This window comes from Hemibagrus wyckioides, linkage group LG10, assembly GCF_019097595.1.
Source record: "Hemibagrus wyckioides isolate EC202008001 linkage group LG10, SWU_Hwy_1.0, whole genome shotgun sequence".
Lineage (NCBI taxonomy): Eukaryota > Metazoa > Chordata > Actinopteri > Siluriformes > Bagridae > Hemibagrus > Hemibagrus wyckioides.
This window is the reverse complement of record NC_080719.1, coordinates 23,694,493-23,721,799: the sequence shown is the minus strand read 5'-3', so window position 1 is coordinate 23,721,799 and position 27,307 is coordinate 23,694,493. Positions and strand designations below refer to the sequence as shown.

Genomic DNA, 27,307 nt, shown 5'->3' with positions numbered 1-27,307 from the left:
AATATATCAGAAACAAAATGCCATCATAAAATCTGATAACGGGCTTTTTTTATGTGATCTCTGTCTCTTTGGCCCACAAGTTGCTCAGACTTTCAGCTCAAGCAAAGCAGCCTTGGTCTTTGCATATGTGTAAGAATCTGGTCCAACATTTTTCTGCTAATATCCTAAACCGCTAGCTCTTTTTGCTACTTTGTGGTAGAAACTGTGGTATACAGCCAGCGTGTTGAGTGCTGCTCTGTGTCTGCTCACACCTTTTGCTAAATCCGAGCAACTTCATTGTTGAATTTAACCGTTGTGATGTGGCACACCGTAATGACAATGCACTTGCTTTTACTCAGGAAACTGAACCCCGAGTTTTGTTGGCTCTTGTCTGGGCCTGCCCATGTTTTTCAGTGTGCAGCGAAACAATGCTCCATTAGGTGCCTACAGATATATCAAAGGCGTCTACCGCTTGAAATCTAAATAACATTTCACAACCACAGCCTACATATACACAGAAGAAAATTACACACCCATCTCAGATTTTCAACCAGCTCTGGCTTAAACCACAATTGGAGGAACTGGCAATTAGTCCTGTCATGCTTGTGAAATTTTGGCTGATGGTTCATTTGTCTTTGTGCTTAATAACGACAAATGAGTTGGTTTGTCTTTTCCGTGGATTTCGTTCCACTTGTGTAATAAACAGAAAAGAAGTGTGATAATGCAAATACACCGCCATTAAATTCTCTTTGTTTTTAAACCGTTGCAAAGGAGACTTAATACATCTATTTTTATTTTTATAAAATGTATTTAGTTTATAAAATATTATAAATAATGTTTATGCGATTTAACAAGGAGCCAATTTAAAACGAATGTGTTTGAATGATTAGGTTTATTTATGTTAATACACGTGGAATTTAATGGTTTAATAATCTCAATTAGCACAATTATATAATAATTCTGTGATTTATAGTTTTTCTGGTTAATTTTTTATTTTTTATTTTTTTTAAATCAAGATTACACTGACTGCCCTAACTCATCATTTATGTTCTCTCTCGCTCTCGCTCTCTCTCTCGCTCTTGCTCTTGCTCGCGCTCTCGCTCTCGCTCTCTCTCCCTCCCTCCCTCACTTCCCCCTTCTTCCTCCTCCCTCCGCCTCCCTCTATACCTCTCTCCCTCTCTCCTCACAGCTTTATGAACTGGACAGTGATCCCAAGAGGAAAGAGTTCCTGGATGATTTGTTCAGCTTCATGCAGAAGAGAGGTACATAATCAGCCTGGAAATGAACATTTATTTATCAGACATCACTGTGGCATTTGATTTGAGTTGATTCCCAAATCTGCGTTTGTTTAGTAAATGTGGCATAGCAGCAGTCCTTGGGCACAAAATGTGCCTTGCAAACGGTCATGGTCCATGAACACTTTCAGTTCAGTCTGAATGTTTTACATGTTTTAACAGACATTTCCTCATGGCTTTGTCTGCCTTGTTGAGGCATTTAACTGTTTACACCCTACAAATTTTCAAAGTTATATCTACATTTATACCCCTAGGTTTCTCTTCCTCTAATGAATGAGCTCCCAGCTCAAGTTTCAGCCTGATGAAGCAACTGCTTTATAGCTGCTGACGTTCTTTTACTGCTTATAGTATGACGGAGTTGATCTATGGCCTCTGAACATACAGAAAGCTGCCATATATGTGTGAAAACGAGCACATGCTCTAGCTTGGCCTTGGACTTATCAGAACGTTTATCATCTGACCTTTCTATTAAATAGGCTCCAACATATAAAAGTGTACACAGATATTTTCCCCCCTCATATAAGCAGCATTGAAGTTCCCTATTTATTATTTATTTGAAAAAAAGAAGAAGCAGCAGCTTTATTGTTTATAATGTGTACCATACAAACACAGATCAGCTGTAAACACTTGACTGGTGAAGTGAATAACATTGGTCTTGTTACAATAGCACCTGTCAAGGGGTGGGATATATTTAGACAACAAGTGAACAGTCAGTTCTCAGAGTTAATGAGTTGGAAGCAGGAGAAATGGGCACGTATAAGGATCTGAGTGATTTTTACCAGTGAGTGTGCTATGAGTGACCAAAGCTTGTTGATGCTCATGTGGAATTAAGGCTAGCCAGTCTGTTTCGATCCTACATAGCAACTGTAGCACAAACTGCTAAAAAAGGTAACGCTGGCTATGCTGGACAGGTGGCAGCACACACAAACTCCATCACAGTTGTATAGTGGGCTGCTTTGCCACAGAGCAGTTAGCGTCCATGCTGAACCTATGTCCACCTTTGAAAGCAGCTATAATGGGCATGTGAGCATCACCATGGAGCAATGGAAGAAGGTCTGATGATTCATGTCATGGAAAGGGTCTGGTGTGAAGATGGCATCAGGATGCATTATGGGAAGAAGGCAAGCCTGCAGAGGCAGTATAATGCTCTGGGAAATGTGCTTCTGGGAAACTTTGGGTCTGACAGAGATTGAGGTGTTGAGTTCACCTCCAAATTGTCCAGATTTCAATCTGATCCAACATCTGTGGGATGTGCTGGACAAACAGGTCTGATCCATGGAGGCCCCACCAGGACTTAAAGGATCTGTCTTGGTACCAAATACCTTCAGGGCTCTTATGGGATCTGTGCCTCAACGAAGCAAACGAAACCCTGAACCTAACCCACACAATATTAGGCAGTTGATTTTAATGTTACGGCTGATATGTGTATATACAGTTATTTAACCTAATACTGCCCCCTAGGGACAAGCAGACAAACGACTCCTCCACATCCCCCTCATAATTCTCACCCCATAGTGAGAGCACACATGCACATCTTAATGGAATTGCAATGCTGTCCAAATGTAGAAATTCCCATTGTAAATCCATTCTCATTGTTTCTTTTCAGGTACTCCAGTGAACAGGATCCCCATCATGGCCAAGCAGGTGCTAGATCTCTATATGCTCTACCAGCTGGTGACAGAGAAGGGTGGCCTGGTGGAGGTGATCAATAAAAAGTTATGGAGGGAGATCACCAAAGGTCTGAACCTGCCCACCTCAATCACCAGCGCTGCCTTCACTCTCAGAACACAGTGAGTGTTATATACATGACGTTTTCTGATGTAAAGAATGTTTTCCTCTGCAAAGAATTATAAGTAAAGAAAATAAATAAAGGTAAGGTTGTGTAGATGTTGTGATACCTCAAAGTTACATTACAGCACAGCGTAATTCTTTTCTTTGCGAATCCCAGCTACGGAAGTTGGGGTCAGAGCGCAGGGGCAGTTATGATACAGCACCCCTGGAGCAGAGAGGGTTAAGGTCCTTGCTCAATTGCCCAACAGTGGAGCTTGGTGGTGCTGGGGCTTTGATCAGATTATTATTTCATGATGTGACACGTCTATACAATACACAACCTTCTAAGGAAGTCCTGAATAATCCTCTGTGGTCAGAAAAGTTAAAGGAACCATACATCTCCTGCACATGAAGTGGTGCTGCAGGTTGTTCTTGTTGAGTTTATAATCTGTTCTCCTGGACCTCACATTTGTAACCCCTTCTTCTTCCAGATACATGAAGTACCTTTACCCCTACGAATGTGAAAAGCGGGGTCTCAGCAACCCCAACGAGCTCCAGGCTGCCATAGACAGTAACCGGAGAGAGGGACGGCGCCCGGCATTCGGCGGTTCTCTTTTCACCTACTCGCCCAACGGGGCTCCCACTATGCTGTCCTCCCCGAAAATCTCTGTGCCCACCATTGGTATGGCTGTGGGCACCAGTGATACCTCACTTAGCTCTGTTCAAAAGGTCAAGAAGGGTAAGAACAGGCTTGCAAACTCATGTGTACTTGATGTTTAAGTGAAAAAATTGCATGTCATGAATTTACTTCTCCCTAATGGTTAAATAGGCTTGAGACAATATTGAGATTTTGATAGTATTAAGAACTTCATTCCTCACTTCCTATCTTTTTGACCTCACTTGCCTTTTCTCTGCTTTACCTAGAAGATGATGCGAGTCAGTCTCTGACCGCACAGGCCAACAGACTGCCCGGTACTCTGGCAGCTCAGTCAGTAGCGGCAGCTCAGGCGGTGGCGGTGCAGGCGGCCATGGCTGCTCAGGTTGCTGCGCTTGAGCAGCTGAGGGAAAAGCTGGAATCCGGCGAGCCGCCCGAGAAGAAGATGGCTGTGCCTACAGATGACCACCAGCGGTTCCTGCAAAGGGCACTGCAGCAGAACCTGCTAGCGATGAGCACCCAGATGCCTATGAACATCCGCATCAACAGTCAAGGTAACAAAGCTTGAGACATGTCCCAATGAGTACTAGTGAGCATCTTAAGAATGTGACAGAAGAGTGAACCTCTCCTCATCATGGCACCTGTTAGTGGGTGGGATATATTAGGCAGCAAGTGAACATTTTGCCCTCAAAGTTGATGTGTTAGAAGCAGGAAAAATGGACAAGCGTAAGGATTTGAGCGAGTTTGACCAAAAGGGCCAAATTGTGATGGCTAGACCGCTGGATCAGAGCATCTCCAAAACTGCAGCTCTTGTGGGGTGTTCCCGGTCTGCAGTGGTCAGTATCTATCAAAAGTGGTCCAAGGAAGGAACAGTGGTGAACCGGAGCCAGGGTCATGGACAGTCAGGGCTCACTGATGCACGTGGGGAGAGAAGGCTGGCCCGTGCGATCTGATCCAACAGACAAGCTACTGTTGCTCAAATTACTGAAGAAGTTAATGCTGGTTCTGATAGAAAGGGGTCACAATACACAGTCTCACAGGGTCAGGGGGACCAATACAATATTAGGCACATGGTCATAATTTTATGCCTGATCGGTGTACAATATCAAATTCACCTCAATTTTCCCTCAGTTTTGCCTTCCATATTTTGTCCTTTTCGGGTGCGGTGATGTGTTGTGTTGCTAAATAACGTTCTAACATTTCTTAATGTGAGAAGGTCTACTTCTGGTGAAATTGATTGAGTTTTTGTACATCTGGTGTAATTTTCTATATTTTTAATTGTGATATATACATCAGAAGATAAACAAAAAATTTTCATAGTCTATTTATATTTTCCCCTCATTTCTTTGTATATAAAGGGGAAAATGTGAAGAAATGCCAAAAGAATGATTTATAGAAAAAATGCCAGGCTTTCCCTGAATCGACAAGCTGTTACTCTTGAGCGATGCTGAAGTTGATTATTTTTGGGGGAAACCTTACTTAAGAAATTTCCAGCAATTATTTGTTGTGGTAAAGCGTGGTGATGTAACCCCCATCATTTTCATTAAACAACATGTACTGCTTCTATCCTCCTGGTGTGAAGCCAGTCCTTCCCTGGCTTTCATTTACTAGTTTCATTGTAGTATAGTACTGACATGAATCACGCGACTCATTTATTTTCTCACTTCAGGCCATGACGCATAAGCGTGTTTCTATTCTTAATCTATGTAAATCTACAAGTGCTTTCATGGTAACTGGCCTGAAATTTCCCCCCAAGTCCGTGTGATCAAAAAAAAAAAAAAAGATTGGGGGAAAAACTGTAGTAGTATTCCTACGCTAAACAATAGTCTGTGTGAGAATGAGACAGAAAAAATGAAGTCAAGGTGCTGACCCATTTTTCACCTGAATAGATGCCTCTCCAGTGTTGGCTGTGTGGTGGTGGGGAAATCCCCTCTGTGCTGAGCAGTAGAAATAAACATCATGTTGTAACCTAAATCTAAGTGATTCAGTTGCGGTTTTATCTGATAAAATTCATAGTAAACGTGAGCTTATTTAGTGTTTCCTTCCTCATATCATCTCAGGGAGTTTTTCACAACCACCATCACCTTTGGCCAGCTCATTTAAAATTTATTGTCTGAATTAACAGATTTCTGTAAAGCTGCTTTGTGGCAATGATCATTATTAAAAGCTCTATAAATACACCGATCAGGCATAACATTATGACCTATTGTGTTGGTCCACGAGGCATGGACTCCACTAGATCCCTGAAGGTGTGCTGTGGTATTTGGCACCAAGATGTTAGCAGCAGATCCTTTAAGTCCTGTAAGTTGCGAGGTGGGGCCTCCATGGAGACTTACAGGATATATATATTTTTTTTAATAGATACTGACCACTGCAGACCGGGAACATCCCACAAGATCTGCAGTTTTGGAGATGCTCTGATCCAGTGGTCTAGCCATCACAATTCGTCCCTTCGTCAAACTCGCTCAAATCCTTACACTTGTCCATTTTTCCTGCTTCTAAAACATGAACTTTGAGGACAAAATGTTCACATGCTGCCTAATATATCCCACCCTGTCACCTGTCGCTGCTCACAATGTTGCTGATCAGTGTAAAATTAAATTGAATTGGATCCACCTGTACCCTGACCAGGATGAAGCTGTTATTGAAGAGAAATTAGAAATTAATGAATGAGTAATATAAAGTGTATTTGATTGTGTTTATCAAGGTGTTGTGTTTTTTTCCTGTTTCAGAAAGTAGACAGGATTCTGCCCTCAACCTCACCACGAATGGCCTGAACAGCATTAGTATGTCAGTGGAGCTCAACGGCGTCATCTATGCTGGTGAGTGGCAGATGCAACAAATGTTGTATGTTGAAATTCAGTGGTCAGGCCTGTTGTTATATATTTCATGTAATAATTTTACAAAACGTTTGCTTTGCAGTCTGCTTGCAATGGCCCTCGTGTAGAGTGAAAATAAATGCTACAAGTTGTGTTTAAACAGACCTATTTACAAAAGAAGTCCATTTATTGTATGAATTCTGTATATGAATGAAAAATTTTGTTTAGTCAGACAGATAGACTGACTCACTGACAGACTGACTGACTGATAGACTGACTCACTGACAGACCGACTGACTGATAGACTGACTCACTGACAGACCGACTGACTGATAGACTAACTCACGGTCACTGACGGACAGGTTGACTGACTCACGGTCACTGACGGACAGATAGACTGACTCACTGACAGACAGATGGACAGATAGACTGACTCAGTGACTGCCTGTGAGTGAGTCACTCTGTCAGTCTGACTTACTGACAGACTCACTGACTCACAGACTGACTCACTCACTGACTGACTTACTTACTTGATCCCATGAGGGAAATTCTTGCTTTACAGCAGCTTAGTCTGTTACAAGATACAACACACACACAAAAATATATATATACACATATATACACACACACATAATATATATATATAATATATAATCAGAAATAGAACACTAAGAAGAAAGAAGATATGAAAGACAGTTGTGGATTTAATCATGTACCTACATTTGTCCCTGTGCTTTGTTTTGTTGCAGGCGTGCTTTTTGCTCAAGCTACCAGTCTAAACTCCTCAGGAACGGCTAACAAAATGACTGGAGAGCGCAGCACCTCTCAGCAGCTCCCTCAGACACCTACCTCATCCAGCTCCACCAACCCGTCGCCCTAAACACCTCACAACCTCCCCGTCTCAAAGCTAGCTAAAGCCAAAAATCAACCTCATTTTTTAGAGCTTATGCCAAAAAAACAACAGAAAACTAGCAGGAATAACAAGTTTCCAGACCCCTTGACATACACTATCTCAGGTTCTCTACGCTTTTATTTACTCTTTTGTTCAGTAGCCAAAATGAACTAAAAGATTAAAGCAACAAAAGAGTTTTATGGTTAAAGCAGACCTATATATATATATATATATATATATATATATATATATATATATATATATATATATATATATATATATATATATATATATATATATGAATATATATATGTATGTATATATATATATATATATATATATATATATATGTATATATATATATATATATATATATATATGAATATATATATATGAGTATATATATATATATATATATATATATATTCATGTATGATGGATGGAAAACCTGTGAATAATTTATTTCTTTTCTGGATACAGAATACTTGGAATTAGTAGAGCAGTAGAAAATGGTAGCACACTGTTTACACACTTTTACACATATTCAGACTGACAATGATGCTTTCTGGAAAAACATTATGAATGCAATTTTTCACGAGTGTTAATAAGGAGCAAATAAGGTTCTAAACTATACATCTATATCTAGAGTGCCTTGCTGTGAACCCCCTACAACCTCTCCGTTTTCGGAGCAACCGTTACGGTGGCGTGACAAAACTACGACGATGACCGCATGCAACTTCCTGCCTGTTTTCTGATCCCACATGCTGAGTGCCTGACCACTCGGCATTACGGAAAAGAACGGTGGAAACCATTTTTTTTTACCAGTTTTCAGAAACGAAATGCCAATTATTTCAGCTGTAAAATAAAAAAAAGTCTGATCGATTTAGAGGCATTACTTAGCGAGGCAGAAGCATAATGCATTACAGACATTATGGAGGATATATTTTTGCAAGCCAGCATAGACGTGTCTGTGTATATAAACCATGTTTCTGAAAACTCTTCAACAGGTAGATTTATTAAGTGGCCTAGTGGAAAAAGAATTTTTCAAAATATAGGACAAAGAGAGTAAAGACCGCTATTAATCACTTTGTTTAGCTATTATTCAGGAGAAACATCTCTGTCGAATCATGTAGAAACAATAGAAGGAACTTGTTAATCAAAATATATTTTAAGCAAACCCACATCATCCTTGAATATATTAGACTGTTAAAAAAATCTTTCTTATAGAGAAACTTGCCAAATTCACATACATAATATATTCATTCTTACACAGATTTGTTATAATGCAGAATTCTATATTTCCATAGTTGTCTCACTGAACACTGTAATCTAAGCACACACACACACACACACACACACGAAAACGTTATCCTTAAAGAGAAAATACTGCAGGTTCACTCGCACAGTGGATGTGTGTGAGCTATTTCATCTTGTAGGCTTTATTTTTCGTTCATTCTGGCAGACAGTTAAACATCACTGAGCTAGCACTGAAAGCGATATATATTTTTTTAGCCCGTAACGAACAGCTTTGACCTTATAGCGAATCTTGTTGTTGTTGTTGTTGTTGAGTGCATTAGAGAGAATGATGGAGACGATGTGTCAGCAATACAATATTTTCTTCCTGGCATTATTTCATTATTTGACTAGACGTTGGAGGGATGTTCACTAATCATTATGCGGTTGTGATGCTTTTTGTTGTACAAACTTTAGTGTTACACTATATTCAGGGTCAGGTTGCGTATTGATTGTATAACTTTTATTGCGGGTATCAGAGGGCATGGCTTTCTAACACAGGTCTTTATTAGTAGCATTTGCAGCTTTCCGGACACGCTAAAAGCTGAAAAATGTCAAATGCAAACCTCAAAACAGACTTTGACAGTGTTTTTTCCCCAGCCTTAGCTCTATTGCATCTGGCTGATTTCTTCTATTCACTGGCGTATAGGTTACTTCAGCATCTCTGCAAGCAAAAGGTGTTTATTCATAATAAACAAAAAGCTTTTTCAGGAAGCGACAGCAGTAGTTACCTCGTAGCTTTCGAGGCATAATGTTCTTATTACTAGACTCATTCTATCTACCTCAACCATTCATTTTACTCAGTTGTACCCTCAGGCGACCCCATTAACTCAACCACTTTACACGAAAACAGTTTGGATGGTATACAGTAGTTTATACAGAGCCAGGTTCACATCACGTCACACGTACAGTCTGTGCCGCCTTATAACCATCTCGTAACCAGATGTAGAAGTCTCCTCTATAGAGCTATAAGTTCTGACTGCTCTGTTCTTCCTCTGCTGTATGATCTGAGGTGGCATTTACCAGATATCTTGCTGCCTTTTAGTGGATAGAGTGCCCTCCATGCCTGCTGCATTTATTCTTGTGTCAACATCAGTTGATTTTGTGAATTAAAATCGTTCCCTTTGTCTCCGTCAGGGACACGCAAGATCTTTTTGAGATTTAAGATATTTGAGATATAGCTCCGTTGTCATGTATCGCGGTAGTGTTTCTGTTCTATACAGCTATAGATATTTTAACCTTCGCTCCAGTCACCATCTAAAGATAGTGTGACGAGTTAAGTGCATTTAATTATTATTTTTTTGTTTTGAGAAATGTGGATTTCCCCCCCCCAAGATCATATTGACAATTTTGACTTCACTGTGTATTGCAACGACAACCAGAACATCTCACACATTATTATAGGATGCCTTATGCTTTGACAATTATTATTATTATTTTTATTTTTTTTTCTCTTTCCATAGAATTTAATGTTACACTAAGAGAGATGTGGTTTTAACAGTTAGACATTTTCAGGTTCGAAAAGGAAATCGCCTTGATTGATTTTATTTTCTTTAAGGTTCCCAAGAGATAACATTTTCTTCTTTCTTTTCTGGATAGCTTTTCAACACGTGCTTTATATTCTGATGAAATGCTGGATATCCTCTCCAGCCGTGGAAGAATTAACAAACGTATGTTTCATACACATACAACAACTTTTTTTTTTTCTTTCTTGGAAACAAGGCATCATCTCAGGAAATACACGTCTACCTCCGCATCTATACATATGTTCATTTTTAGGGATTTTGGTACATTTAGTACACAATAATATATAATAATTCTACCTTTTATAATGGTGTTACAAATGACACTTGTATCACTGCTAGAATATGTGTGTGTGTGAATTGCTTTTTTTTTTTCTTTTCTTTTTTTTGATAAAACCTTAACAATGAAACTTATTCCACTCAAATGAGTTACTCAAAACTAGAAGTAGGAGTAGGAGTATGGGCATTGCTGGGGGATTGCCTAAATTAATATTAATTTAAATATGTGTTAAATGTGTTCTATGAAAATGCGTGGCTTTTGCGGTATCTTGAGGGATTGTGTACAACAGTTTTCCCCGACACCTCCCTGACTTATTTCTCTTATTTAATCCCAAATGTGTTTTGTGTGAATTAATTTTATTTGAAATATGAATATATTAAATATATTGGGGGTTTTTTCTTTGTTTTTCAAAGTATGTCGAAAAAGAAGTGCAGTTTATTCGCTTGACACTTGGAGTTTGAAATTGCGCATACGTTAAGATGGGAATCCTGACTGTTTTCGGAGGAAAAAATGTTCCAAATGTGAAAGAGTAATACAGTATACTGCTTAAAGCCAATCATGTATTTCAGACTAATGCAAAAAATTTCACAAATGAAACAGATTACTTGGAATGACATCAGATATATGCTGCCCGTGTTTGAAGGGTATTTTTCCTTTTCTTTTCTTTTTTTTTCCCATGCTAAGCTTTGTCCTGCTTGCTTATGTATAGTAGGTTATACATTTGTTGCTTTCAGTTTTAACAAAGATTTAATGTAGTTTTTTTCCCTTTTTTTTGTGTTTTGTTTTTAGAAGTTTACATTTTTATAACTGTCTTTTGTGTAATTAATATAACTTCAGAGTTTCAACTGTAAACATATGAAAATATAATAAATTCAAATCTGGTTTATCATTCTTCCTGCTGAAGATATCGATGCTTTTTATAGATTTATATCAGAAGTTAAATTGCGTTTTATTTTACACACATACTATACCAAGTCACTTTATTGTAAAGTAATCTCTCATTGAAATAGATAGACAGATACTCTATATTGCCCCTCCAAATCATCGAGTTCAGATGTTGTTTTTCAGGGGTTGGACTCGGCCCCTTAGTTCCAGTGAAAGGAACTCTTAATGCTTCAGCTTCTTACCAAGACATTTTGGACAATTTCATGCTCTTTGTGGGAACAGTTTGGGGATGACCCCTTCCTGTTCCAACATGACTGCACACCAGTGACCAAAGCAAGCTCCATAAAGACATGGGTGAGTGAGTTTGGTGTGGAGGAACTTCACAAAGTCCTGACCTCAACCCCATAGAACACCTTTGGGATGAATTAGAGCGGAGACTGTGAGCCAGACCTTCTCGTCCAACATCAGTGACTGACCTCACAATGTGCTTCTAGAGGAATGGTCAAAAATTCCCATAAACACACTCCTAAACCTTGTGGAAAGCCTTCCCAGAAGAGTTGAAGCTGTTATAGCCCGCAAAGGGTGGGACAACTCCATATTACATTCATGTGCCTGTAAAGGCAGACGTCCCAAAACTTTTGGCAATATAGTGTAGGTAGATGGATGAATAGATAGGTAGATAGATAGGTAGATAGATTTGTCCTCAGAGAGGAAATTCATTTTCACAGTGGGTGTGTATATAACAAGGACAACTACACATTACATATGAAGTTGTCACAATACATGCTGATTAAAATTGAGATGATACTATATATTAAAAATGTATACTATACACTTTTGTTTGATATACTATAAAACAAAAACAAAGTGATGCTTCATGGACCCTGGACAACGTTAGAGAATGACGGGGCTAGAAATTCTTAACTCCAAAGTTTATTACTGATTCCAGTATCAGGACTGTCTGACCTTAGACAAGACATGAGACTTTAGAAGCTGTGATATCATTAATATTACATAAGAAGGACTGCTGTGAATCGGCCATTGCTAATAATCAGTAGGACAGCTGTCCTCATTGTGTGATATTAATTATATATGCATGTTAAGGAGGTCAACATGAGAAGGTGATTAGTTCCTGTCATGCAAATATCCTGTGAAATTATTTGATGATGTTGTATTACAGTATAATACAGAATACTAGCTGGGGATGTGGTGGCTCAGTGGTTAAGGTGTTGGACTACTGAGCAGAGAATTGAGCTCAAACCCCAGGTCCACCAAGCCAACTCTGCTGGGCCCCTGAGCAAGGCCCTCTGGATAAGGGCGTCTGCCAAATGACATTAATGTAAATGTAGCTGAAATCTCAGCTGTTGAGCATGAGAGCAGGAAATTAACTAAACCACAATGTTAGTCTTGACCCCCTAACAGACAGGGCAAATCAGACAATGTCAACTTTTTTGGACAACCCTAAAAAGCTAAACCACAGACCTGAGGACACCTTAAGAACACAGAAACAGACCTGGGGATATATTAACGACACAAAAACAAATCTGGTGACACTTTAAGGACACAAAAACAGATCTAGTGACGACGTAAGGACACAAAAACACATTTGGGGACACCTCACAAAAACAGACCTGCGGGCACCTTAAAGACACAAAAACAAACTTAGGGACACCTCAAGGACACAAAAACAAACCTAGGGACACCTCAAAGACACAAAAACAAACCTAGGGACACCTCAAGGACACAAAAACAAACCTAGGGACACCTCAAGGACACAAAAACAAACCTAGGGACACCTCAAGGACACAAAAACAAACCTAGGGACACCTCAAGGACACAAAAACAAACCTAGGGACACCTCAAGGACACAAAAACAAACCTAGGGACACCTCAAGGACACAAAAGCAGACCTAGGGACACCTCAAGGACACAAAAACAAACCTAGGGACACCTCAAGGACACAAAAACAAACCTAGGGACACCTCAAGGACACAAAAACAAACCTAGGGACACCTCAAGGACACAAAAGCAGACCTGAGGACACATTAAGGACACAAAAGCAGACCTGAGCACACCTTAAGGACACAAATTCAGACCTGGGGACACCTCAAGGACACAAAAACAAACCTTGGGACACATAAAGGATACAAAAACAGACATGGGAACACTGCAAAGACAGAAAAAAAAGACCTGGGCACACCGTGAGGACACGAAATCATAAAAAATCAGATTTGGGGACAACATAAGGACACAAAATAAGGCATAAGGGCACAGATTTAGGGGCACATCAAGAACATAGAAACACTACCTGGGGTCACTGTAAGGATGAAAACTAGACGTAAGGACACCTTGAGGACACAGACCAGGAGATACCTAAAGGACACCAAAAGATTTCCCTTTCAAATTTACATTTTCCGGCATTTGGCAGACGCTCTTATCCAGAGAGACGTACAAAAGTGCTTTGAAGTCTATCAATGAATACATTAACACTGGTTCAGTAGGTCACAGACAGGACACCATTGGCCTAAAACTGTTGGGAGTTTTTTTTAAATACTATACATACACTACATGAAAAACAAACAGGGACAATAAGAGCTAGTTTAAGTGTTTCAGAAAGAGGTAGGACTTCATCAGTCGTTTGAAGATGAAGTCAGTGACTTGGCTGTTCGGACATCTAGGGGAAGTTTATGAGAAGAGTCTAGATGTGTACCTACCTCTTACCCTGAGAGATGGTGGGACCATTCGGGCAGTGCTAGTAGATCTGAGAGAGACTGGTTCAATCCAGACTGGTTGGGATCTTGGAGCTTCATCTGTGAGAGATAGACAGATAGTTGATTATAAACAATGCTTTCAAGAATTTTAGAAAGAAAGAAGAAAAGTGATACTGGGCTGTAGTTGCTCATGTCTGAGGGATCCAGAGCAGGTTTCCTCAGGATGGGGATAACCCTTGCTCTTTTGAAGGTAGCTGGTACATGGCCAGATGCTATAGATCCACTGATGACTGTGGTGATGAAGAGCAGGAAGTCAAGTAAGATTGTCTGGAGCATAGTGAAAGGGATTGGATCTAGTGGGCAGGTGGTAGGATTGAAAGACTGGATGATTTGCAGAATCTCTTCGGATGCTACGGTTGAGAGATGCCACAATGAAGGAGTACGGAAGTCCTGGCTGTGTAATGTAGGTGAAGTTGGGGCAGAAGTGAAGGTCTGGCAGATCTTCTCAATCTTCTCGCTGTAAAAGGTGGTGGAGTCTTCAGTGGTCAGAGAGGAGGAAGCAAGTGGAGCTGGGGGGTCGAGTAGTGAAGAGAAGATGTTGTGGAGCATTCAAAGAGCTTGTGTAGAAGCTTCAAGCTTTTCCTTGTAGAAGGCGGTATTGGTAGAAGTCACATCCGAAGAGAATTCCACCCAGTAGAAGTTTGTTGGCCTGCATCGGGGTCATCTGCTGGGGTGAACGGTCTCTATCCACTACATGGTGCATCTGATTCTGCTGAAGTGGCTGTGAAAACCTTGCAGTGTTAACAAGGAGCCACTGGCAGAGAGGTGAACTTCAGCATTCACACACATGTAGGGACATTAAACATAACACACAATAACTAAACATTCACTCTGAATTTTAATCCATGACACTGAGAAATGCAATGAGAAATAATTTATCAGGATCTAACAATATCATCATACTGCTCACTCAGAGGCATTAATAACACATTTTGAGATTTGAAATATTTTTAGTACTGCAGTTTACAATATGTCCAGCATGGCGTGTTAACATTGTATACAGGTGACAGAGAAAAGGGACTGTATTATACTCCATATACCTGCAGGGTGGTAGTAAAATAAGGTAAATATCAACAATAAAGTGTCACCAGTGTCTGAGTCTGACATAAAAACTTTTTTAATAAATAATTTTACATGGTCACATGACCCTCTGACCCTGAAGTTAGCTGGGTTTGGGCATATCTGAAATGTCTGTAATGTCAGTGCACTAGGCAGAAATAAACCCTTACTGCACTCTAGTGTTAGAAATAGAGCTTGGAGAAAATTTTAACACAGTGTGTTTCTGTGCTTTCAGATCACCAGGTCATTTGTAGTGTAATGTTTGTGTAAAAGAAGGTCACATGATGATGATGATGATGATGATTATGATGATTAAGATAATTCAGGAGCCATTAGAGTAAAAACACAGCATACACACACAAAAAAGACAAACTCACCATCAAACCAGTCCAGCTATAACTGAGGAGGTAACGTCCAACACGGTCACCTAACCTTTCAACTTCTCCATCTTTCTTTGTCCATGTACAGGTTTATCATGTCATCTCACCTGGGTCAGAGAGAGAGAGAGAGAGAGAGTCGCACAAACTGAGGTGAAGGACTGTGAGGACGGCTGGGAACCGAATCCACCTGCACAGAGCAGAACATCAATACGCTTTATTTACATCATCACTGCTTGGATAAAGAAATACTCGGTTCATCAGCAAAATATAAACAAAAGGTTTCAGAAAAAAAATGATGATTGTTGAATTGTAACTTCCATAATTACAACATTAATTTCATACAGTCAAATAAAGAAGAAATAATAATTTAATAGAGAATGGTGCATGGTGCATTGTGCATTATCAAGCTGGAAGTAGACATTAGAAGATGGTAAACTGTGGCCATGAAGGGATGCACATGCTCAGTAATGATACTTAAAAAGGCTGTGGTGTTCAGCCGTGACTGATTGGTATTAACGTCTCACAGCGTGCAGAGAAAGCATTCTCCACTGGACTGCTGCTCACTGGATGCTTTGGATTTAATGCACCATTTTGTATAAAGTGTAAAGTGTTTTGTGTGAAAATCCCAGCAGATCAGAAGTTATAAAAAATACTCAAACCAGCCCATCTGACACCAACAATCATCATGCCTGAAGCTCTTGACCTGGATCTGCAGGATTTTATACAATGTGCTAATGTGCTGCTGCCACATCATTGACTTATACACCAACCAGGCATAACATTATGACCACCTGCCTAATATTGTGTGGGTCCCCCTTTTGCTGCCGAAACCTCCCTCATTTACTTTTTCTGGATGTTTTTGCCCCATAGACTTCCATTATAAGAACATTTTTTGACTGGACAGCCATGACACTATATAATCATACATTCTTGATTGTTGGTGGTTTTTCCTGTGGGAAGAGGTCAAATTTTTACTGTTGACAACCAAGTGGCCCCATTGACCCTTTACATAGGCCTGTGTATGAAATGCTTGTCTTTTCTTGATGGTAAAGCCAGTTTGAATACATATAATACATCAGAGTCAGTGTTGTTAGTAATCTTTGACATATCCAAGACTGTGATAAAAACTAAAAAATATCCAGTCCACAATGACTTTTTATATTGAAAATCAGTCACTGTGTGTGTTTATCCCCAAATCAGTGACATCACTTAAGAAATTGGCATTTAAAGGGTTAAAATCCTGGATTTTTATAAAATATTTAGTAGTTTTGATCAGAACTGAGATTGATTAACAGATTTAATATATTAAATTTAATATTTATCTGATCTATTTTTACAGCAGTTTAATTTAGTGGATGTTTTCATCCTGAACATAACGAAGGTGTAGTGAATTTGACCACAGTGTATTACTGACCTACTGAACATTCAAAAATAGTTCAAATATTGATGTCAAATTAAGGTTTGTCACCAAAAATCATTCCATCTGGTGAAACCCAGTAAAGTTATGACCAAATTAAGAGTAAAAATGAACCCTAGTGGATGAAAACATCCTCGATAGTACATGAGGGTTAAAAAAAACACAAACATTTAGCATCCTTGCTACGGGCTTCATTCAAACCAGCAACATTAATTAGCAAACCTTGGCCAGTTTTTTTTATTTATTTTTGTTCACTTGATGTTTACAGTAAAGGTCTGTGAAAGTAAGGTTTTATTGAAGTGATGTTAGCGGTAGAAAGCTAATATAACGCGGTGTTTCACACAGTCCCTTAAGGTTCGCCTCAAAGCCTCGCGGCTAAAAACCGCCGCTCGCTTCAGCAGCGCTGAGCTACAGAGGACAAAGTGGAGCTGCTACGTGATTGGCTGACGGTTGAAACAACGTAACGTGATTGGCTTCTAAAAGCGTAGTAGTAGGGAGCCATGACGTCACAGAAGGATACCGGGTTACCGAGTAGAAGATTCTTAATCCGACTTCCGACTGTACCAGATCATTTACTGTGTTATACAGATCACAAGACAGGTAAGCTCCGACAATCCTCACTCTTATTATTATCATTAATAATAACTCATATTATTATTCTGCTATTATTATTGTTGTTGTTATGTGGAGCCAAGGTAGCGCTTCTTCACGTGCCAATATTTTCTTTTTCTTTGATGAAAAGATGTAAAAATGCGGTTATTAAGAAGGCCCACTTGTTGGTGTGACAGATGTGAGAGATGAGATGAGGCCTGAGTTTAAACATGGCGTGTAAAGGAAGCCGCTCCTGAACACTGACTTTATTCTCATCACTTTGCTGTAGGACTGAAGACTAAACTTTACAGTCCTCATGTGTGCGGCTCGTTTTAGTTCACTATGTTGAAAAGAGTCACTGATGAATCGGTTCTGAACACAAACCCGCCCGCTGTTGATCTTTTTTTAGAGCGCTGTTCGTTATTGTGTGTTTTCCGCTTTCTTACAGTTGTAGATGTTTCTAAGAGAATCTACTTTAATAACGATCTGTTTGTGTTTTTGTAGATAAAGCAATGGAAAATTTCTACTCACGTGATTCAAAGGTGAGTCAGGTCCATGTGAATCAGTTGGCGCATCAACTGGATGTTGATTCATTTGATTCTGGGACTGAAACAGGATGAGTGCTAATATTTATGCTCACTGTTGTAATGATTAAAAACTCTGAGTTAAAGCAAGGACTCTGCTGAACTCCATGTCCTTTTTACAGATGAATGAGAAGAAGAGAAGAAGCCAGAGTGGAAGAGCTGGAGTGTCCACTCTGAGCACCACATCTGACCATAGACCCAAGTGTTTCAGGGACATTATGGAGCTGGTTCTTCATCTGAGCGATGAGTATGCTCGATCTCTGACTCTCAATAATGTTTTATTCAGTTCATTTACATGTGAATGAATGAGTAGATGCTGATTTACTCTGTGTGTGTGTGTTTAAAGGGAATGGACAGCTGTGAGCAGGGGCATGACCAAGAAGGTAAGAGTGTGAGAATAAGGAATAATGAATGGGATGTAAATATGAGAATGAGTTGATTGATCTGGCTAATGAAGAGATGAATCGGTGTATTGTGTAATATTCTATTGGCTTTATTGATGTGAGAAAGAGTCAGTTAGATTCAGTCATGTGTGTAAATCTCTACGATTTATAGTAGTCTTATTCATTGTTATGTGAAGAGTTAACTGATGCTGTTGTAAGCATCACATCATGTGGCTCATTTAAAACTGGGTTTGAACCACAGCAGAGTTCAGAAACTGCTTTCATTTGGTTGAACACTCTGTCATGTCACTGATCACGTTGCTGATGTTCTTTCTTTTCCTTCAAAAGCTCACAAGGTTGGAGTTTGCTTCTGTGTGCTCTAAAATCGTGACAGAGGTGTCGTCTGCTGTGGTTCGGCGTTTACTGAAGCCTCTCAGCAGGAGCTTCGGGATGGAAGCGATTCTCGAGGCGAGTGACAAACTGAAGGAAATGGCTGAGTCGAAATCGAGCAAGTGCTCTGCCTCAGACGCCTCAGCTCAAAGGTAAACTTCACCAAGCTGCTGCTCAGATTTCACTCTTAATATTTACAATCATCAACTTTACTGCACTGCTTCATCAACACCTTCTGACCAATCAGAATCCAGGATTCAGCACCATGGTGTTGGAATGATTAATCACATGGGTTTTCTGATCCATTGGCTGTTTAAAAAGAGAAAATGAATTTAACATTGATTGTCCTATTTCACTTGCATTCATTTATTTCAGTCCATGTGTGCCTTGACGAGAAAATAATATTCATTCCTGTTACTGTACTCTCTTTCCTGTGTGTGTATAAAGATCCCCTATGGAGGTGTCCGATTTCATTTGTCATCTCGGTCAGAGAGTCGTCACGGAAGTTAAAGGTGCGATGCTGGAGGCGATCCGGAGCACGGCGTCAGCACCGAGTCCTTCAACACCTGCAGAAGATCCGATCTTACAGCTGCATGAGCTCAGCACCGCATGCACCAATGAGATCTGTGATAAGATCCTGTTTCACACTAAAGAGCTCCAAAGATCTGGAGGAGCGTCAACTTCAGTATTGTCCCTCCTGATGAAGAGCTTGGAAAAAGCTGTCTCCGTCAGCAGGTCCTCTTCGTGGATTACTGTATCCTCGACCTCTGACCTGGTCTCCACGACAACTGAAGTGACATCTTCTGATTATATTTCATCAATTCCTCAGTCTATGAGCCTTTTCAGTGATGAGTTTTTTAGCATAGTCCCACAAGTCATCAGTGAAGTCCTTCTAAAGATGAATCAAAAATTGTCCTCCTCATCCGTGTCGTCTCAAAGCTCCTTCACTGCCTCCAATGATACCGAAATGGATTTACTGATAGAGCTGGCCAGGAACACAGCCTTGGAAATTCTACAGAAATTCATGTGTGTAGTTGTCGATTGCAGTGATGCTGACCAGTCTGGAACAGAAGGGCAGCAGATCCTCTCTTTTGCTCAAAGGATCCACGCGGACATCCACAAGGCGGTGTTTTCATTCATCTCTAAACGGAAACAAGCTGTTCCAAAGAAAAGCAAGACGCTCTTGGACGTCTGTACCGAAACTGATGCCGAGCTCGACGTCGGCAGGGAGAACGCCTGGAAATCTGTTGCTGCTGCTGAACAGCTCCTCGATAAAGCTACTCAGGTTGCTAGCGATATCTTGGTAAATAGGTTAAATTCACAGATTTCCACAGGTTTGATCAGTGCTAAAGGCTTGGCTTCCTGCACGGCGGCGTCATCGACGGCGTCAGTAGATCTGGATCGAGTCGCTTCTGGTAGCACAAACGAGCGGTTCAGTGGAGTTCCTCTGCAGATCGGGACGTCTGCCATGGTAAACGGATCAGAAGCTTGGGTAAGTGAAGCTCAGGTTGGTGACGCTGATGTTCACTCAGCTCCCGACTCAAGGAGCCCCTCAAACATCCAAAGTCTTTCTGGACTGGAAGAGAGTGTTCTAGATGCAGAGAGGAAGCCTTCAGACCAGAACAGTCCATATGTTCCTCTGCACCTTTTCACTGTGGTGCGCAATCAACTGAAGGCTTTCTTCACTTTCTTCTCTAAATGTGCCGCTGATGATCAATCGACAGAAGTGTCAGCACACTCAGAGAGTAATGAGGACCATGTCACTCCCATTCACATCAGTGGGGATGGCTCGGTTCATGAGCTGGGCATTGGCCGTAGTTTATCAGATTCTGTTCTGCTGAGAAGGAACAGCATGTTACGCTCCATGCGGTTTCCTTCTGAGCTCATTTACAGGTTTGTAGACGAGTCCGTCAAGGGTTTGCTGCGGAATGTGCTAAACAACAGATCGAGCGATGGAAGCTATGGAATTGATGGAACCAATGGAAGCGATGGACACTCCTCTGAAGCAGCCGAGGTTCAGGAGAAGAAGAAGAGGCCTAGAGTTCGCTATGTTTTGAAGACCAGCAGGCACGTGGTTGTAAAGGTACGCAGGACTTTTCCTCCTAAATCTTCTCCCATGGTTCTGAGATTTCATTTGCATTTAGTGATCATTGAAAGGTTTATGGCATCAGTCACTAGATTTATTTCATTAATTATGATCTTGAAGGTTATTAGTCATCTTAGACGTGCAGTTCTGCTTCCTGATTTGCCTTTTTCTTAATTCTCAGCGTCCCAGAAAACAAAAGAAGAAGCAGCTCAGAGTTCCTCTGCCACACGGTGAGCAGCCGAGCACGCCCGTCACTGCAGATCTCCATGACGGTAAGTCTTTAAAATAAAATGAACCTGTAATATTTGACCACGTTTACACCACTGGTCTTTTTGGTGTATCAGTACTCTGTATCCTGTGCTTTAAATAAGAACAGATGATGATAACGATTGTGTTTATGATATTAGCTGATGATTTTTAAAGAGTGTGATGATGTTTAAGAGTTTTATCCATACCTGCACCATGTGTCCTGATAATCAGCTATAAAACAGCAGTTGTTGTCATTTTGCTGTAACTCTGCTTCTTCTCATTTTCAGCCTCACACAGAGGATTGAAGACTTCACGATCCATCTTCAAGAACGCTCGCAGAACGCTGGGCAGGTTCTTCTCCAACATCTCCAAGACCTTCACCAGCTGCTTCAGCTCTCCAACTGCTGTGTCAGAATAGACCTGTACCCGGTGACCATTGACCATGTTACCGTGGTAACAGATAGCAGTGACAGAAACATTAGCAAACAGAAAAAGAAATAACCAAAAAAAAAACCTCTGATAAATAAATAAACAAACCAAAAACTAAAATGGCTTTGTGTCTATTTTTATTATTCTAATACTGAGTTTTTCTGCTTTTTATCTCATTTTTATCTTTACAGTCTATTCTACACATTTTGAATTCACTTTCTACAGATATGAATAACTTTACATCTATTAGTGCATTTAGCTGTGTGTTTATTAGTAAATGTTTATAGGGTGTATTTAGATTAGATTAGATTAGATTAGATTAGATTAGATTAGATTAGATTAGATTTGATTCAACTTTATTGTCACTGCACATGGGTACAAGGCAACGAAATGCAGTTAGCATCTAACCAGAAGTCCAAAGCAGTAGTGAAATATCAACATATGTACAGATATACAGACTAAATATACTATATATATAATCTATATAAGAATATACAGAGAATGTAGATATATGAACATACAGAATATAAATATGAATATATAGAAAATATGTATGACTATACAGAATGTTTATGAACATACATAATATATATATATATACTGACGTCATATTGAACCCTATGGATTAGGAATGGGATGTCACTTAAGTAAATATTGCCAAAAGTATTCGCTCACCTGCCTTGACTCGCATATGAACTTAAGTGACATCCCATTCCTAATCCATAGGGTTCAATATGACGTCGGTCCACCCTTTGCAGCTATAACAGCTTCAACTCTTCTGGGAAGGCTGTCTACAAGGTTTAGGAGTGTGTTTATGGGAATTTTTGACCATTCTTCCAGAAGCACATTTGTGAGGTCACACACTGATGTTGGACGAGAAGGCCTGGCTCTCAGTCTCCGCTCTAATTCATCCCAAAGGTGTTCTATCGGGTTGAGGTCAGGACTCTGTGCAGGCCAGTCAAGTTCCTCCACACCAGACTCTGTCATCCATGTCTTTATGGACCTTGCTTTGTGCACTGGTGCACAGTCATGTTGGAAGAGGAAGGGGCCAGCTCCAAACTGTTCCCACAAAGTTGGGAGCATGGAATTGTCCAAAATGTCTTGGTATGCTGAAGCATTCAGAGTTCCTTTCACTGGAACTAAGAGGCCAAGCCCAGCTCCTGAAAAACAACCCCACACCATAATCCCCCCTCCACCAAACTTTACACTTGGCACAATGCAGTCAGACAAGTACCGTTCTCCTGGCAACCGCCAAACCCAGACTCGTCCATCAGATTGCCAGATGGAGAAGCGCGATTCGTCACTCCAGAGAACGCGTCTCCACTGCTCTAGAGTCCAGTGGCGGCGTGCTTTACACCACTGCATCCGACGCTTTGCATTGCACTTGGTGATGTATGGCTTGGATGCAGCTGCTCGGCCATGGAAACCCATTCCATGAAGCTCCCTGCGCACTGTTCTTGAGCTAATCTGAAGGCCACATGAAGTTTGGAGGTCTGTAGCGATTGACTCTGCAGAAAGTTGGCGACCTCTTCGCACTATGCGCCTCAGCATCCGCTGACCCCGCTCCGTCAGTTTACGTGGCCTACCACTTCGTGGCTGAGTTGCTGTCGTTCCCAAACACTTCCACGTTCTTATAATACAGCTGACAGTTGACTGTGGAATATTTAGGAACGAGGAAATTTCACGACTGGATTTGTTGCACAGGTGGCATCCTATCACAGTTCCACGCTGGAATTCACTGAGCTCCTGAGAGCGACCCATTCTTTCACAAATGTTTGTAAAAACAGTCTGCATGCCTAGGTGCTTGATTTTATACACCTGTGGCCATGGAAGTGATTGGAACACCTGATTCTGATTATTTAGATGGGTGAGCGAATACTTTTGGCATTATAGTGTATATATATATATATATATATATATATATATATATATATATATATATATATATATATATATATATATTTCATAGTATATTTCAAATCTCCAGTACTGTTTGGACAGGTGTGTCCAAACTTTTGACTGGTAGTGTATCACTGTATGTATTCTCTGTACATTCATATATATATATATATATATATAACACACATGGACTTAAGTAACCCATATGTAATGACAACAAACACCAGTCAGTTGTTATTTTAGGACACGAAGGTCAGCAAGAACAGTATTGTCAAGTGCATTTGCAAAACCCATCAAGCACCATGATGAAACTATCTCACATGAAGACCATCCCAGGAAAACAAGACCAAAATTTACCTCTGCTGCAGAGGAGAAGTTCATTTAGAGTGACCAGCCTCAGAAATCACCAAATAACATCACCTCAGATTAGAGCCGTTATGAAGGCTTTACAGAGCATCAGTAGCAGACATATCTCAATATCAACTGTTCAAAGGACATTATTGTGGATTTCGGCCGCTTTCAGCATTGTTTTACAATGTAGAAAGAAATAAACATCAGGAAAGACCATGGAATTAGAAGATGTGTCCAAACTTTTGACTGGTAGTGTATATTGCAGTTTTGAGGGGTTTATCAGTGTGAAGGGTGGTTGAGTTGAGTGAGTTAAAGTGAGTTGAAGAGTTCAGTAAGGAGACCGCTGAGGGGTAAAAGCTGTTCCTTAGCCTGCTGGACACCGCTTCCTCTGAACGTCCACAACGGCAGGAAGTAGGGTCCCAATAATGCACTGGACGATTTTCACCACCCTCTGTAGTGCTTTTCATTCCATAACAGAGAAATTCCTGCACCAGACTGAGATACAGCTGGTCAGGATGCTCTCAACTGCACAGCTCTCCAAGATAGCTGAAGAAAGGTGGAATTACTTCCTCAGTAATCTCAGGAAGAAGAGGCGCTGGTGAGCTTTCTTGATCAAGCTGGAAGTGTTGGTGAACCAAGACCAAGTCCTCAGAGATGTGGATCCCCAGGAACTTGAAGCTGGTAACACATTCAACCATAATCCCATTTATGTGAATAGGTGTGTGTGTGTCTATGTGTGTGTGTGTGTGTGTGTGACCTCTTTTCTTCCTAAAGTCCACAATAAGCTCCTTGATCTTGCAGGTGTTAAGGAGCAGGTTATTGGTCACCAAGTTTAGTGATCAGCTTGGAGAGGATGACATTCTTGTACACACACTGTCCACTTTATTAGGAACCTGCTCAATTATGCAATAATGCAATCATCCAATCACATGGCAGCAGCCCAATTTTTCAATTAAATTCAGTTTATTTGTATAGTGCCTTTTACAATGGATTTAAATTAAAGTTACTATTTTATCCCTAATGCAAGCCTGAGGTGATGGTGGCAAGGAAAAACTCCAGGTGATGATATGAGGAAGAAACCTTGAGAGGAACCAAGCTCAGAAAGGAACCCATCCTCATTTTGGTGACACTGGACACTAAATAATGTAACTGTGACTGATTAATACAGCAACTGAACAGCAACCAAGGGCCCATGAGGAACTATTAGGTCAGTGTAGTTTCTGAGTTCATTATAGACTTATCACTAATTCCTTGCTGTCAGAAGCTGACCGATGTAATGGCAGATCTGTGACGGTGTGAAAATCCCCAAGTGACTCTGTCCACGGCTGTCTTCTGGTCACAGGCCATGCACACAGATCCATGGTCACACTGGAAATTCAGAACACTGGGAGCTCGGGAGTAGGACGTATAGCTCGACAGAGAAAGACAGAGAGAGAGAGAAAGATATTAAATATGCGGCAAGACTAGCTATGACAGCATAACTAAAAGGGAGAGCCAGAATGTCACAGACATGAAGGCTTCCCGGGACATAAAGCGTCCAACCACTTCACAGTCAGCAAACCTGAGAGACTTGTGAGGGTGGTAAGATGACAGCATCCAACACATCCCAGTACACCAAACACTCTATGACCATGAACCTTCCAGATCTGCTCCTTTACCTAAGAAAAACTATACACTGAAAGCTTGACTGAACAAATGTGTCTTCAGCCTAGACTTAAACGTTGAGACTGTGTCTGAATCCCCAACACTAATTGGAAGGCTGTTCCATAACTTTGGGGCTTTGTAATAAAAAGCTCTCCCCCTGCTGTAGCCTTTGCTACTTGAAGTACTCCCAAATAACCTGCACCCTTTGTTTGGAGTAGGTGTGGCGGATCACAAATAACCAAAAGATCGCTCGGGTACTGTGGCATGTACAGGGACATGGTGTGATGGCGTGTTAACATTGTATACAGGTGACAGAGAAAAGGGACTGTATTATACTCCATATACCTGCAGGGTGGAAGTAAAATAAGGTAAAGATCAACAATAAAGTGTCACCAATGTCTGAGTCTGACATTACAACTTTTTTAATAAATAATTTTACATGATTCGGTTCACATGACCCTCTGACCCTGAAGTTAGCTGGGTTTGGGCATATCTGAAATGTCTGTAATGTCAGTGCACTAGGCAGAAATAAACCCTTACTGCACTCTAGTGTTAGAAATAGAGCTTGGAGAAAATTTTAACACAGTGTGTTTCTGTGCTTTCAGATCACCAGGTCATTTGTAGTGTAATGTTTGTGTAAAAGAAGGTCACATGATGATGATGATGATGATGATGATGATGAAGATAATTCAGGAGCCCTCAGAGTAAAAACACAGCATACACACACAAAAACAAAGGCAGCAAACTAAAATTCACCACCAAACCAGTCCAGCTTTAGCAAAGTGGAGTGGATTATAGACGATGTGCTTTTTGTGAGTGTGGATATAAACCACTAAAGACAAATTATACACAGTATTTACAATAAGTGAAAAAATCCCACACACAAACAGCAGCAGTGGAAAATTTTTGGGGACACTTTGCAGCTTCAAACAGCCAGAAACAAATATGGAAATGCTGCTTGTGTGTTTAAGAAGACCACTGGGTAATAACACTAAAATCTGTGTTTAATCGTGAGGAAAAAAATGACTTGTTTGTTTAAATAAGAAAGGAATTAAACAAATGAAGAAAATAAACAAATAAATAAAAAATCAATGAAGCCATATTTTGGGATACCAACAGGTGTACCTTGTGGGCATGACCAAGTAAATTATTTTGGTACTAGTTTTGGGTCACAGGGTCACATGAACTAGAAGGTATTGAAGGAGTAGTGATTTTTTACATTAAAAAATAAATAAATAATTGCAAAATACATGTTGCATAATTAATACTATCTATTAATTAAATTATTAATAATAAATGAACAAAAGCAGTATGCAGTGACGCATGGCATATGTATATTTAAGAAGAAATTAGAATAACTGGGGCACGTAGCCAGGTAAGGAACAAGTACCACATTTCAGTCGAACAGAAATTTATCGACGGTCCCTAATACCGCTTCCGAATGTCTGTCTAATGTCCGAATATCTATAGATGTAAATAAAATCTATAGACATTAACAAAACAATACTCATTTTAACATGAGTGATATAAAAGGAAAGGATAAATCCAAACTGTTGCGATTTGAGTCTCTAGCTGATGACGTAGCTTCGAAGGAAGCCTGCACGGGCCTGCTTACCATGCCCAATACCTTGACTCCACCCCCACGTCAAAACAGTGCCAGAAAGTCAAGTGCAAAGAAATGTG

At 40.3% G+C, this 27,307-nt stretch overlaps 2 protein-coding genes across 3 annotated transcripts in view; both read left to right on the top strand.

The window, feature by feature from the left end:
- arid3a (AT-rich interactive domain 3A) overlaps positions 1-7,619 on the top strand; it is a 28,359-nt gene extending 20,740 nt beyond the window's left edge. For both annotated transcript variants that reach the window (XM_058401778.1, XM_058401779.1), the window contains exons 4-9: positions 1,169-1,241; positions 2,881-3,064; positions 3,536-3,783; positions 3,969-4,253; positions 6,432-6,521; positions 7,268-7,619. In XM_058401778.1, coding sequence (XP_058257761.1) covers positions 1,169-1,241; positions 2,881-3,064; positions 3,536-3,783; positions 3,969-4,253; positions 6,432-6,521; positions 7,268-7,398 — 1,011 coding nt within the window. In that variant the 3' untranslated portion in view covers positions 7,399-7,619. The remainder of the gene's footprint in view (positions 1-1,168; positions 1,242-2,880; positions 3,065-3,535; positions 3,784-3,968; positions 4,254-6,431; positions 6,522-7,267) is intronic.
- Positions 7,620-18,061: 10,442 nt separating this feature from the next.
- LOC131360715 (uncharacterized) lies at positions 18,062-21,784 on the top strand. The gene is made up of 7 exons (XM_058401380.1): positions 18,062-18,151; positions 18,316-18,440; positions 18,540-18,576; positions 18,925-19,118; positions 19,414-21,049; positions 21,234-21,324; positions 21,589-21,784. Exons 1-7 carry the CDS (start codon positions 18,122-18,124, stop codon positions 21,717-21,719), a joined length of 2,244 nt encoding a protein of 747 aa, XP_058257363.1. The 5' UTR covers positions 18,062-18,121; the 3' UTR covers positions 21,720-21,784.
- The last annotated feature ends 5,523 nt before the right edge of the window (positions 21,785-27,307 follow it).